The 11,812-nt window shown below is 48.3% G+C and overlaps 2 protein-coding genes across 2 annotated transcripts; one reads left to right on the top strand and one right to left on the bottom strand.

The window, feature by feature from the left end:
- Positions 1-234: 234 nt before the first annotated feature.
- Positions 235-8,373, top strand: TGME49_227090 (aspartokinase). Its single transcript, XM_018780164.1, has 10 exons — positions 235-1,249; positions 1,880-2,083; positions 2,606-2,792; positions 3,294-3,479; positions 3,908-4,093; positions 4,406-4,519; positions 4,953-5,146; positions 5,833-5,946; positions 6,487-6,574; positions 7,014-8,373. Exons 1-10 carry the CDS (start codon positions 1,247-1,249, stop codon positions 7,175-7,177), a joined length of 1,440 nt encoding a protein of 479 aa, XP_018636059.1. The 5' UTR covers positions 235-1,246; the 3' UTR covers positions 7,178-8,373.
- Positions 8,374-9,394: 1,021 nt separating this feature from the next.
- On the bottom strand, positions 9,395-11,496 carry TGME49_227100 (hypothetical protein). The gene is made up of 4 exons (XM_002366322.2): positions 11,120-11,496; positions 10,939-10,999; positions 10,698-10,814; positions 9,395-10,336 (listed from the first exon to the last, which is right to left on the bottom strand). Exons 1-4 carry the CDS (start codon positions 11,206-11,208, stop codon positions 10,265-10,267), a joined length of 339 nt encoding a protein of 112 aa, XP_002366363.1. The 5' UTR covers positions 11,209-11,496; the 3' UTR covers positions 9,395-10,264.
- Positions 11,497-11,812: the final 316 nt, after the last annotated feature.

The following is an 11,812-nucleotide window of genomic DNA, read 5'->3' as shown; positions in this document are numbered from 1 at the left end:
TAAAAAAGACCTTTTCTCCTTTTCCTAAGCTACTTCACGATCTCTCTTGTTCTCTGGCTATCGGCTCGCTAGCTCGTCAAAGACGACAGCCATCTTGATGCTCTCTCTAAGTTCATGATTTGCCGTATTTTCTTACAAAGCAACAGAGAAAAAAAGCTGCTTGTGAGGTTGTTTTTGTTGCTTGTACGCTGCTGGTATGCTTCTAGTCTTGTTTTTTGTTGCCTTTTCCCTCACCAGAATCTATGCTGTCAAGCTGGGTCTCAAGGAAGTCGAGCCTGTTCGGTTAACAGCCACCCGGGAGCAACACCGAAGAGGTCGGATACCGACTGTCTTGGAGGTAGACCCGCAAGTTTATGATATATCTGTGGCTGCTTTCTCGAAGCAACATATTTTCTCCATAAGACAAAAGTTCTTTTGCATGATGGAGATGGGCAACGGACGCCGCATACAGAAGAACGGGGTTTCCACAGCGCAAGCAAATGAAGGTAAATGACAGCCCGTCACTTACTCAGCTAGCATTTTCCCGTTCTATCAGTTCGAGGTCAGTTCAACAGTTTTCGTACACTTTTGGAAAATTCACTTTGGAAATGTCTGTGCAGTCGCGCACCGGGAAAACAGCTCCGATCACGCTATCTAGTATCTAGTATACCAGCAAGCCCTTGGAAAAATTTTGCACACGTACAGTGTGCAAATTCTGGCTGCGGACACACGTTTCGGATCCTATATATATATATATATATACATATATTTACCTGAGTATTGGCATGGGGATAGTAAGGCACGCCAACGCTAATGTGAGTCTGTAACCTAACCTTTAAGTTCAACATCACGGAACGTGGCAAGCCTAAAGGTAACTCACTTTGATTAAGTTCTAAAGCACCGTCACATGCACACAGACAAAGTGGCTCCTGGCATATGATTTATCTTTTCGAATACAACACTATTCCGCCGAGAACTGAAGACTGTGTGACCCCAGGACTGCGTTTTTCTTCTCACTGTAGAGACGTTTGCTGCACTTTATCGACGATGTGTCCTATTGGAATCCGAGAGTTGAATCACTGGAACCTCCAGACGCTAACGAAACGTCTACTGTGAATCCATTTCTTCGTGTAGATGCCTTTTTGCACTCGTATGGCTGTTGATTCGGCGAAGGGCTAGAATACGTCTACAGGTGGGCCTCTGGTGCTCTGTTTCCCCTTTGCGTTCAGGACCACCGCTACTTCAAAGCCAGTCCCCAGGGCAGCTCATGGTGAGAGGAGCGTGCAGAAATCTCTTGCTTTGAGTTATGTGACCTTCCACTTTGCAAACTCTGAGGTTTTTCGCAGCTGTCCAATTCGAGTTCAGAGTCTTTCGACACGTAGTGAACTTTTGTGTGGCCGTCCTTGTTTCCACGAGAGGACAAAACCACTGAAGAAGCGGCCTGTAGCACTCGTTCTCTTTCTCATCTCCGTTTCTCCATCCTTCCCTTCACTTCCTGCACTGGTTGACTATCGCCCTCTGCTTCCCGGTTCCTTTTATTCCCACCGCCTGCTACCACTTGCCTTATTCTGTGCCCTCAATGTGACAGCAGCCCCTTCCCGCCTCTTCTCACCTTCCAGGTGTTCGTCGGTTTCCTCTTTAAAATGAATTTTTGCTTCTACCTTTCTCTCTCTTGCAGCTGACGTCCTCTGTTGATATCTGTACCTGTTGTTCGTATCGTTTGCTGTTTGTATCTATCATTCATGCCATCGATTTCGTCCATTGTTTGTCTGTATGTGGTATGATTGCTATTTATTGTTGTACGTGTCCATCGTTTTGGCAAGCCTTCGGGGTTGTTTGGATTTTCGTATCTCGTGCGCCTTTACTTTTCCGCCGTCGTTTTGCCATGTTCGGGAGTTAGGTAATGAAGTTTGGTGGCAGCAGCCTGGCGGCTCCGGAGAACATCCGCCGCGTCGTGGGAATCATCGAACAGGAGTTGCCGTGTCGACCGATCGTCGTGCTCTCTGCCGTTGGAAAAACGACAGACCGTTTGGTGGAATTCGGAAAAATGGCACTTGAGGAGCAGCAAGTCAAAATCTCCGAGCTGCACGACTTTCACGATAAAGTGAGTCGTATACTCAAAAAAAACAGTGGCATTGCACTCGCTTTACTGTCCTCGCTGGGTCTCGCCCTTTCTCACAGTCATTGTTTCTGTCTTGATCCCTGCACCAAAAGCATTTTTGAGACGTTTGAGTGAACCTACGCAATCTGGTGACTGCCTCTTTTTCCAAAACGATCACAGCTGAATCGAGTTGTAGTTCCCTCACCGAGACAGAGAATATCACATTCACATTGCACGTGTGCATTTAGTCTTTTTGCGCCTCTCGAGCATGGTTCCTGAATTCCACGGGCAACCCTGTGCACTTACTAGAAAAGAGCCTTCCACGTTTAAAACCCCTTTACCAGATGCTGACTTGTGGGCGACGTGCTCTAGCAAATCGGTTCATTTTTAAAAAGAACAAATAAGGGACTGGAGTCGGTGCATGTTCTTCGAATTACGTATTTTACGTTATCGCCATTGCTGGAAGGGACAATGCGTCCCCGGCTGTTCACACGCGGGTTCAATGAGCCATTCCTGTCGTTGCAGCTGATCAAGGGCCTAGGCCTCTGTGAAGAAGACGTTCCAGAAGTCTGGAAAATCGAAGAAGAAATTGATCGACTCCTGACTGGGATTTCCCTTATTGGCGACATTTCGCATCGCACAGAAGATCTCCTAATGAGCTACGGAGAGAGATTGGCCGTGCGTATCATCGCCGCCTACATGACCAAAGCCCGTGAGAAGAAATTCGAAACCGGTTAAGCAGTAAAACAGCTTCTTTACGATGCGCCCGGAGCTTCCCACACGGGCAGCTGTATCCAGACACAGGAGAGAGAGGAAGGATCAACGCCGTGTCGTTTACTTACGGTCTGGCTGACCCTTCTCACTTTTGGTGTTCCTCGTCCCAGAAACGGAAGCAACACCACAGATCACATGCCCATATCTGTGGATTCATGCACACAGCTAGATAAGGATAAGTAGAGATGTGGCATTGACAATCTTGTACCTATCTGTCCATATATATATATATATATATATATATATATATATATATATATATATATATATATATGCGGTGCGTAAATGGTCCGTTGTGCTTGCTTCCTTAGGAAAGGAAGTTCTGTGTATGTCGGGGTTCTTCGATTCCGGGAATACGTACACACCGTTTCAAGTGAACTTAGCCAGGATAGAGTCCCCTGAATGGACAAACGTTTGTGCGTTTTTGTTTTCGGTGAAGGTGGACTGCCAGCGGTTGCATTGGACGCGTGGGATGTGGGCGTGAAAACGTCAACAGGGTCAGGCAGCAGCCAGTCCCTCAGAGGCGTTGCAGAAGTTTTGCCTTCTTCGTACGAAGCCATTGGCGAATTCTTTGCTCCGCTAAGCACCTCGTATTCCTACATCCCTGTCGTCACGGGCTTCATTGGTAAGGCAGCAAAACCGGCCGAAAAGAGATTCGCTCCACTTTTCTTCAGCTATCTTCGCGTCACACAAAACGACGACGCCGAACATGGGACCTGATGCGATGAAGATGAGCACAGACGAAAATATTGCCATGGACACACGGCTTGCGTTGAACCCAACAGTTGGCTCTATCCACGACAAAGAGAGTGTGAAACGACTCTACACATACACGGGTGTACCCGCCCTTTCCTCGTCGCACGCGTCATGTATCGTCCACGAAAACGTGTTTCTGTTTCTCGAGACTCGTTTCCTTCCTCCATTTCGTCTCCCTTTTCCACGATCCGACATGGCCTCTGTCTTCATCCCCGCTAACAGTCGGCTTGTCATACCTTGTTCTGCTTGCATTCCTTGTCTCTGTGCGCGTTCTTCGGCCTCTCTGGCTTTGCCCAGCCAAGGACAAACATGGACGTGTCACTACACTCGGCCGAAGCGGCAGCGACTTCACTGCAGCTGTTGTGGGCGCAGCTGTGAGGGCTTCAGAAGTTCAGATCTGGACAGATGTCGACGGACTTCTAACTGCCGATCCCAGGGTAGTCAAGGGTGCTCGCAGCGTGGAAACGATAAGCTTTGACCAAGGTAATGTCGAGAACAAAAACGGGAGGACAGCCACAGACAGTCCCCAGGCACTAACTGGATGTCACACTGTACGAATGTGTATTTTGTGCAGGCACATAAAGACATATAAATCCCTCCAAGATTTGCATACAATTTTTGCTTATATATATATATATATATATTTGTACCGAAAGAAACATACGGTCAGGGACCCATTACTCGATACGTATGTGTCTAATACAACAGGCACGCATTACAGGAAGGTTTGAGTCGCACCTGTTTTGTCGTCCTCTATTGACGTTTTTGGTTGCACGGGATCCCCTTCTCTGTCAGCGTCAGAACTCGCTTACTTCGGCGCGAAGGTCATCCACCCTAAGACGATGCTTCCCGCCATGAAACACAACATTCCTGTTCGCGTCAAAAATTCATACAACCCAGGACACCCGGGTATGACTTATTCGGTCCACGGCTGCGAGAGGTTCTATCGCTTCAGTTCAAACCGATTCTGTGTCACGTAGGATATGTTCAACGAAATCCTTGGAATAGACAGTGCTACGTCACATTCCCCTGTGCGGCTTCTCTGTCGCGCGTCTTTGTTTTTCTCACTTTGTCTCCATCTGTTTGTCGAATACACTCTCGCGCTCTGGTCCTCTTCTTCGCTCTTCTTCTCTCTTGTCTTTCTGTTTTCCTATCTCGTCGGCCATTTCTTTCTCTCTCCCCTCGTCTCCCTTCTTTCTCTTGTTCTCTTCGGCTTCTATTCTCCTTCTCTACCAGCTTCTCTCCCTTTTTTGTCCCCAGCATTCTCCTCTTTCTTCTTCGTTTCCAGTTCTCGACTTTCCGTGTAATCTGAGTCCTCCTGCCGTATTCGCGTGCTTCTCAGGTACTCGCATCGTGCAGGCAGTGCCCTCAGCTGGCGTTCCTGCTCAGCCGACGGCGGCGTCTGACGGAGTGACTGCTGTGACTTATCAGAGAGACATCACAGTGATCGAGGTGAACTCGACTCGAATGCTTGGAGCCCACGGATTCCTTGCGCGCCTCTTTTCCATTTGCGACCAACTGGACATTTCCATCGACGTAGGAAGGCCAGAAAAGCAGTCTGTGGCCTCACTCGGAAACCCCATTCTGTGGACTTACACGGCATGGCGGGAGCGGCGATCGGCACTTCTGTGTTGGCTCCTACCTCGGCCTGCAACATATAGACTCCGGAGGCAGCAGTCCTGTTTGAAAAATCCAGAGCAGCCGGCGTTAGTTTTGCAAAGTGGAGTCTTACCATCACGAGAATTCCCAAACATCTGCAGTTCTTTTGACTTGCGTTTGAAGTGGAGAGATAAAAACAGTGAAAACGGAAGATGGTAGAGAACCGACGACGCTGGTGGCGGGCCTCCGTCGAACACCCCGTGGATTCGGTGCAACCGCTCGTGCCAATGATTGATTTATTGTTGCCTCAAAGCTGCCGTCAAGAAAAACGAAGAAAAGGAAGGGACGGCAGTCTCTCCATCTTTGTCATACGGCCTGGAGAAGGGTGGTAGAGTGTCAATATATATATATATATATATATATATATATATATGTGATGAGCCTGAAGAGGAGAACGCAAAAGCCTCTAGCGATCTGACGATGCTTTTCTACCAAATTTGTATTTATATACATATATATTAGTATCCACATCGAGATCTAGAAATACGTATTCACAGGCGTAGACATGTGAATCAATAGGAGCCACGAATAGAGGCGCTTTTGCTCCTGTCTGTCTTGTCTAGGTCGTTGCGACATCCGAGGTTTCCGTTTCTCTTTCGCTAGAAAAGAACACATCGGAAAATAAAATCGAAAAACTGCAGGAGTGCCTATCCTCATTCTCAACCACGTCCGTTCGAGTGAGTGTTTCGGTGCAGAAAAAAGAGGGAAGTTACTTCCTCGGGCAACGCTGATAGAACTAAAGAGGAGACTTCACTGAAAGAGTATCGCCAGTGACGATTTTTCCTGCATCGACTGTCAACCCCATTTCGGGTGTCTTCGCAGATACAGCTGCCGACTCCGCTCTCTTCGATTCTGTATTGCCAAACGGTCTGCTAGGCATATTTATCCGAGGCAGAATCTTCGATGAATGAATCTGTGTACCTTGCTCATCTGTTTTTAGCTCGTGATAGCGAGTCCAACCTTCCATGTTGCTCAGCGTTAACGAGAAAAGACAATGTTTCTTAATTCTGAAGTCTGCGTAGCTTCGCAAGACGCACAGACAGGTTTAGGTTCTCAACAGTCGCGTGTCGTAACCATAATGATGCGCCTGTGTAAGTCTGCAACGAAACAACAACGGAAGAGAGGAAACAAGCTTTGAAGGAAGAATACCTTCTTATTCTCCGAAATGAAAACGTGCCCAAGCCTGAGGTATATCGGTTCCATTTCTGCGTCTGCAGAGAGGAAAGGCTCTCGTCAGCATTGTGGGGAATCTGGAACGGTGCAACGAGATTGTCGCGCGGACCTGCATTGCTCTCACGAAGATAGGTGAGAGTTCGTCTACGCATCCCTTCAATACGAAGTGCTCGTCCCAGGTATACATGACGATAGACACATATAGAGTTCTTTATGCATGTATTTTCTTATATATACATATATATACATATGTATACGAATGCATAGAAGTGCGCATTTGTGTGCTCGCGGCTGCCAGCCTTTGCCTTTGTAATTTTTCTCATGGATGCATGTATACACAATGTTAGAACTGATTCAGCTAGAACATGAATGATAGGGGAACGCGAATGCATGCATCCTGCCTCATCATCTTCGTGTGTTCTAGATGGCTGGAGAGGCAGGAGGAATTGCGCTCCATCACGAGAACCTGACAGCCTTAACCTCCACTTGCTTCACTATGCTACCGCCTGTTTCGCGGCTCCCTTGCGGAAACATATTTCCACTTGCAATCTTCACTTCCTTTCTGCTTTAGGGGTCACAGTACAGCTCATCTCGTGCGGCACATCCAAGGTTAACTTCACATTCTGCGTGGAGGACGCCGATGTGTACAGAGTCGTTCAGGCCGTTCATGACGCCCTGTTTGCTGAGACTCCCACGACTGCTTCTACTCCTTCCCTGGAGTCGCTGACCTTGTGAAGAAGAGACGCGTGACAATGACGAAGCACACAAAGCAGAACACCCTCTCTCCGTCCATCTTCTCAATAGCCTGTGCCTGACCATCTGCTCTACCAGCGTCGCAGTCACAGGCCTCCACTCTTCCCAGAAATCTTCTCTTAGGGTCTCCTGATTTCTGTCTTGGCGAAGAAGCCAAATGGAGAGAGTAGAGGTGCAGAAAGCAAGTGCTGCGAACCACGGATGTAGAACGAATCCACGTCCGGAGTAGGGAGCTGCCGAAGGAAGAAAATGATTGTTTTTCAACTGTTTTCTACACATATCTTCCGCTGACACGAACAGCGGTTGTTCAACACCGAAAGCGCTTTCCACTGAAAAACCGTGAGAGAAGTAGTTTGGCACGTTCACGGTTGTTCTGCAAGCGTGTGTAACCTGGGCGTCCTTGTTTATTTTAGAAAATCAAAGGGGTTTCGTCACTGGTTCAGCCCAAGTGGGCACAGAAAATACACGCTAAAGAGCTGAAACAACGAAGGCGCAGGTTCGGTCACTAGGGAAAGCAGAAGATTCGAACGGATCTGTGTAGCTGCGGGCGTGTACATAATTACGATAATGTTCTTTTTCTGCGAGCGGGGTTTATGGAACGTGATAAAAGTTTTCTGGCCGGTGGGAAAGTGAAGAGAGCGCCTGACTTGGGGTTACTGGCGTTTGTTCGCCTGGCTGTTTAAGATGTCTTGGTCGGATGCACCATGTCGTGGACGTTTGCAACGTCCCGTATACAGCGAGTGGCATGACGGTGTTGCATTTTAGGGGTTTAAGCAGGAGCCACAACCTCGCTAGTCTGATTCCTGTCGAGTCGCATATGCATCGTATCATTTGACTGATGCAGCGTTTCTGACGCTTGACGCTTGGTTGTGCTGCGGTATCTCAGTTCTTGGGGGAAGAGGAAAAAACAAGTGGGAGGTGAATTCTGGCGACAACATTCTATCGCAGCAGTGTATGGCCGATGGTGCTGAAGTGCCCATCTGTGTCACGCTATTTGTTACGCGAATTTGATAGTTGAAAGGAGCCCCAAGGGGGCTACGTTTCTGCCCCTTTTGCGTCTGTTGCTCGTTCCTGTTTCCCGCACGTTTTGCCCGACGTAAAGCCACAGAACTGGTTCCGCAATGAAGAAAAACAGGTAATGGTTAACTGAGAGATGTCACTCCGAACACTTTTCCCTCCGGCAAATATCCTACTGCGGTGAATCGTTTCTATCGAAGGTTCGGATTCGGCCTGGTTCGCAGTGTTGTCCAAATTTACGGGGTAAAAGGCACGTGGTAGAACGCATTGCTACGAACCAGAAAGTAAAAGACATGGTGAAATGGCCCCTGTTCCGCAGATGTACAGTTCGTCCGACAACACGGCCAGAACGCCGGCGGTGTGTGGCAGTAGAAAGCTGAGCTCTCAGTTGAACATGCACATATGATACGGTTTCGCTCCGGCACTAGATAAAGTGTTTTGCTGCTGGTATAGGCGAGGTCACTGCTTTCTAGGAGCCACATGGGGCGTGTTTAAATGCCTAGGGCTTCCTCTCCGAATCTTGCACGTAGAACCCCATGTGCGTTTGTGACTCGCTCGTGCTCCGGTGGGTCAGTAGGCGAAGATATATCACCAACAGTATCGAACTGGCACTCTATGGATGCACATGAGTCGGCTCTCCGCCATAGATATCGGTTGATGTCACTGCTTGAACATGCACGTGACACCACTGGATGTGCCGATGACACACCGGATTTTAGAGCAACAGATTAACGACTGGCTGCCCGGAGCTTAAGCAAGCTTCGGGACTGTCTATTTTACAGCACGAGTGGCACTGGAGCGAGGCCCGTGTCTACATATTCACACGTATAAAGAGCGACAGAAAACTGCTGCTCAATACTAGTATGATAAGCGAACATTTTACTGAAAATACTCACCGCTCAGACAGGATAAGCGGCAAAATGTCAACCAAGCATGCGACTTCTAGGTTTTCTGTAAACTCTGTTCTGAAGAGGCCTGGGAGTACTCTTGTGTCACTACACGTGCGTTCACGGTACTAAAAAGGATTACTCTGAATTGCGCTTAAACTTTACCCTATATACGTTTCAGTGTCAACTTCCTGCATACCGAGGGAGGGACCATGCTTCGCATTTCTACATTCCTCGTTGCTGCAAGATTCTGGATCCCCCAGCAACTTTTGAGGCAATAGGTAAAATGAACAAGGGCGACGCAGGTGCTTTATGATGCTCTGTCGCTTCCACGGATGCGTCACCTCTTCTGCGTCGCCGAAAAGGGCAAGCGGTTCACTGGCGGTGATGCTATTTGCCACGGGAGTCACGCACACGCTGGTGTTTGGCCAAGCGCTAACACCAGCTCACGATACTGGCCGAATGTCCGCTTTTTCTTAGCTTAAAACGTTATCACAGATCACCTCTGGATGGTCCAATCGTCGACACACGCTTGCCCGAATACAATCGGGGCAAAGAAAACAGGTGTAACGATCAAAATGCTCGAATGCCGAAACAAGATATCAGATGAACACAGAAGAATAACATACCACACCAAACTTTATTCCTTCTGCCTTGCACAGTTCCCGAGATGTACTTCTTATAAGCTCAGGTAGTATATAACAAATAATAGTACAGATTCAGCAAGTACAATATGTAGTCGGTGAATAGTGAGTACGGCCGCAATGCCCGGGTGTAAGAACATCACGACGGACAAGCACAGACAGGCGCCTCATGACACCAGACAATATATCCCCTTTCCTGCGCAGGGCCCCAGATGTACCAGGTTCCGTGTCTACATTATACATAGTATAAGTCCAGGTAGTATCTTATATGCTAGTATTGATTAGGGATGGGCACAGTGCCCGAATGCAATGGCATCATAGACGACCAACACAGAAATACGCGTTACCACACCAGAAGGCTTCCATCATCTGCGCGGTTTGGAATAAATACAATTATATGCAGATATATATATATATATATATTCACATCGATATCAGGGTCGTTGTACATGGTATGAAGATACGCACACCATATAGACAGGGCCCCGCTCGAATAGAGCCGTTGAAGCAGATAGACCTGCTTATAAAGCACCTGCATCCTTGCACTTCTTCTCTAGGACTTCTCGAAGATCCATATCTTTCAGAGACGTTTCCTGATGCCAACGCAGTTGCACAAAGGAGTAGCGACGGGAACGTCAAAGGTGCTACTGACATTATCACGAAGACTTTTCCTTGACTAAATGTATCTCGGCCCTTTACTGGACGCTCGCAACACAATACAGCATGATCTCTCTGCGACGCCGAACAAGATGTTGGCCCCTATTGGCAGCAGGCATAAATCGTACAGGATGGGTCGTGGTAGCCATTACAGAAGTTCTGCTCTGCAAGAAATGATCTTCCGTCACCGACAATAAGCGGGATGTACAGCTGACTCAGCGACAAAGTCGGCTTGTGGTGTATACATGAGACAAATTCACCGCAAACCAGACTTGCGTGCGTAATTCCTTCACCTACCAAGTCGTCGACGAACTTCCCGTCGATGAAAACACGCGGTCCCGGCCGATCACCCGTTTTTTCCTTAAGAAGGCCCTCAGCTTGCGTGCACCCGCATTTGTCAAGATTAACGATGTGCTGCAGAAACAAAGCACTCGAGACAAGCAGGCTGTCAGTGAGTTCACTACGCCGTGAATGTTCTCGTTTGATTTTCACCATTATTCTCAATAACTCGCTTCTCACGTGGAAACTAACGACGTACTAGGTCTTTCGGATTAATTTGCTTGAGCGTCTCAACCACCTCGAAACTCAGAGGATCGTGCCTGCATAGACAAACCCACAAAATACACTTCGTCGGTGAGAGGTATGGGTAGCCGAGCGCAAGTGTACAGCTGGTGCTCGCAACACCAAGTAATCAAATGCAGAGGCCGAGACCCGCTCACTCTTTAGTGAATACCACAACCTTGTGGCTTTTGATGACGGAGCAGAGTTTCTCCCCTGCTTCGCCGGAGCATTTCGACTTGTCCGACATCTTGAAAAGAGGAAGGCAAATTATAAGGAAAAGGCGTTCTTGTCGTATCCGGGGGGGCGGGGTTCGTGAAGTCAAAGGCGCTTGTGGAAGCCAGGGTCAGAGGAGGATTCGCGGATGCCAGCCAAGAAGAAAAGACGTGATGCTGTTCCTGAGGCTCAGCAGGTGTGACGGGCTTCCGCTTCAGCACCACGGTTCAAACCCCTTTGCGCAACGAGTTTTCTCGACCTGTTTTTTGGGAGCCCGCGCTGACTCGTGTCGATGCGTGAACGTGCGCCAGCTAGCGAACAAGTTATGTAAGGCAATGTATGACCACCGGGACGGTTCATCTAGAGACGCCAAAAGCCCGACGCTCCGTAATAGCGACCTTAGCGGAACGAACGCATTCTGTGTGTATCAGGTCTACTCCATGTGGCTAGTTACTTGTCAGCGCGTCTCATTTCAAAACCGATTTGTCTGAATACAAGTACCGTGCTGGCTGAATCCTGGTACATAGAAGCTTGCGGCAGGGAACCACCTGGTTACCCCCTTTCGCCCCTATAGCAGGAATAACCTCGTGAGAATAGAAGCTCTAAGTAAACACATAGACAAAGACGGATGGTGTAAT

This window comes from Toxoplasma gondii, chromosome X (assembly GCF_000006565.2).
Source record: "Toxoplasma gondii ME49 chromosome X, whole genome shotgun sequence".
Classification (NCBI taxonomy): domain Eukaryota; phylum Apicomplexa; class Conoidasida; order Eucoccidiorida; family Sarcocystidae; genus Toxoplasma; species Toxoplasma gondii.
The sequence above is the reverse complement of the archived record's forward strand: the minus strand, read 5'-3'. Positions and strand labels throughout refer to the sequence as shown.

What these genes read in the sequence shown, in the direction of transcription:
- TGME49_227090 (XM_018780164.1), top strand. An exon ending in TGCACGACTTTCACGATAAA is followed by an intron (nt 2,084 to 2,605) that starts GTGAGTCGTATA and finishes CTGTCGTTGCAG; the next exon opens with CTGATCAAGGGCCTAGGCCT. An exon ending in CATTGCTCTCACGAAGATAG is followed by an intron (nt 6,575 to 7,013) that starts GTGAGAGTTCGT and finishes TTTCTGCTTTAG; the next exon opens with GGGTCACAGTACAGCTCATC.
- TGME49_227100 (XM_002366322.2), bottom strand. Translation starts at nt 11,208, where the DNA reads ATGTCGGACAAGTCGAAATGCTCCGGCGAAGCAGGGGAGAAACTCTGC. An exon ending in GTTGTGGTATTCACTAAAGA is followed by an intron (nt 11,000 to 11,119) that starts GTGAGCGGGTCT and finishes TTGTCTATGCAG; the next exon opens with GCACGATCCTCTGAGTTTCG. An exon ending in AAATTAATCCGAAAGACCTA is followed by an intron (nt 10,815 to 10,938) that starts GTACGTCGTTAG and finishes TTGTTTCTGCAG; the next exon opens with CACATCGTTAATCTTGACAA.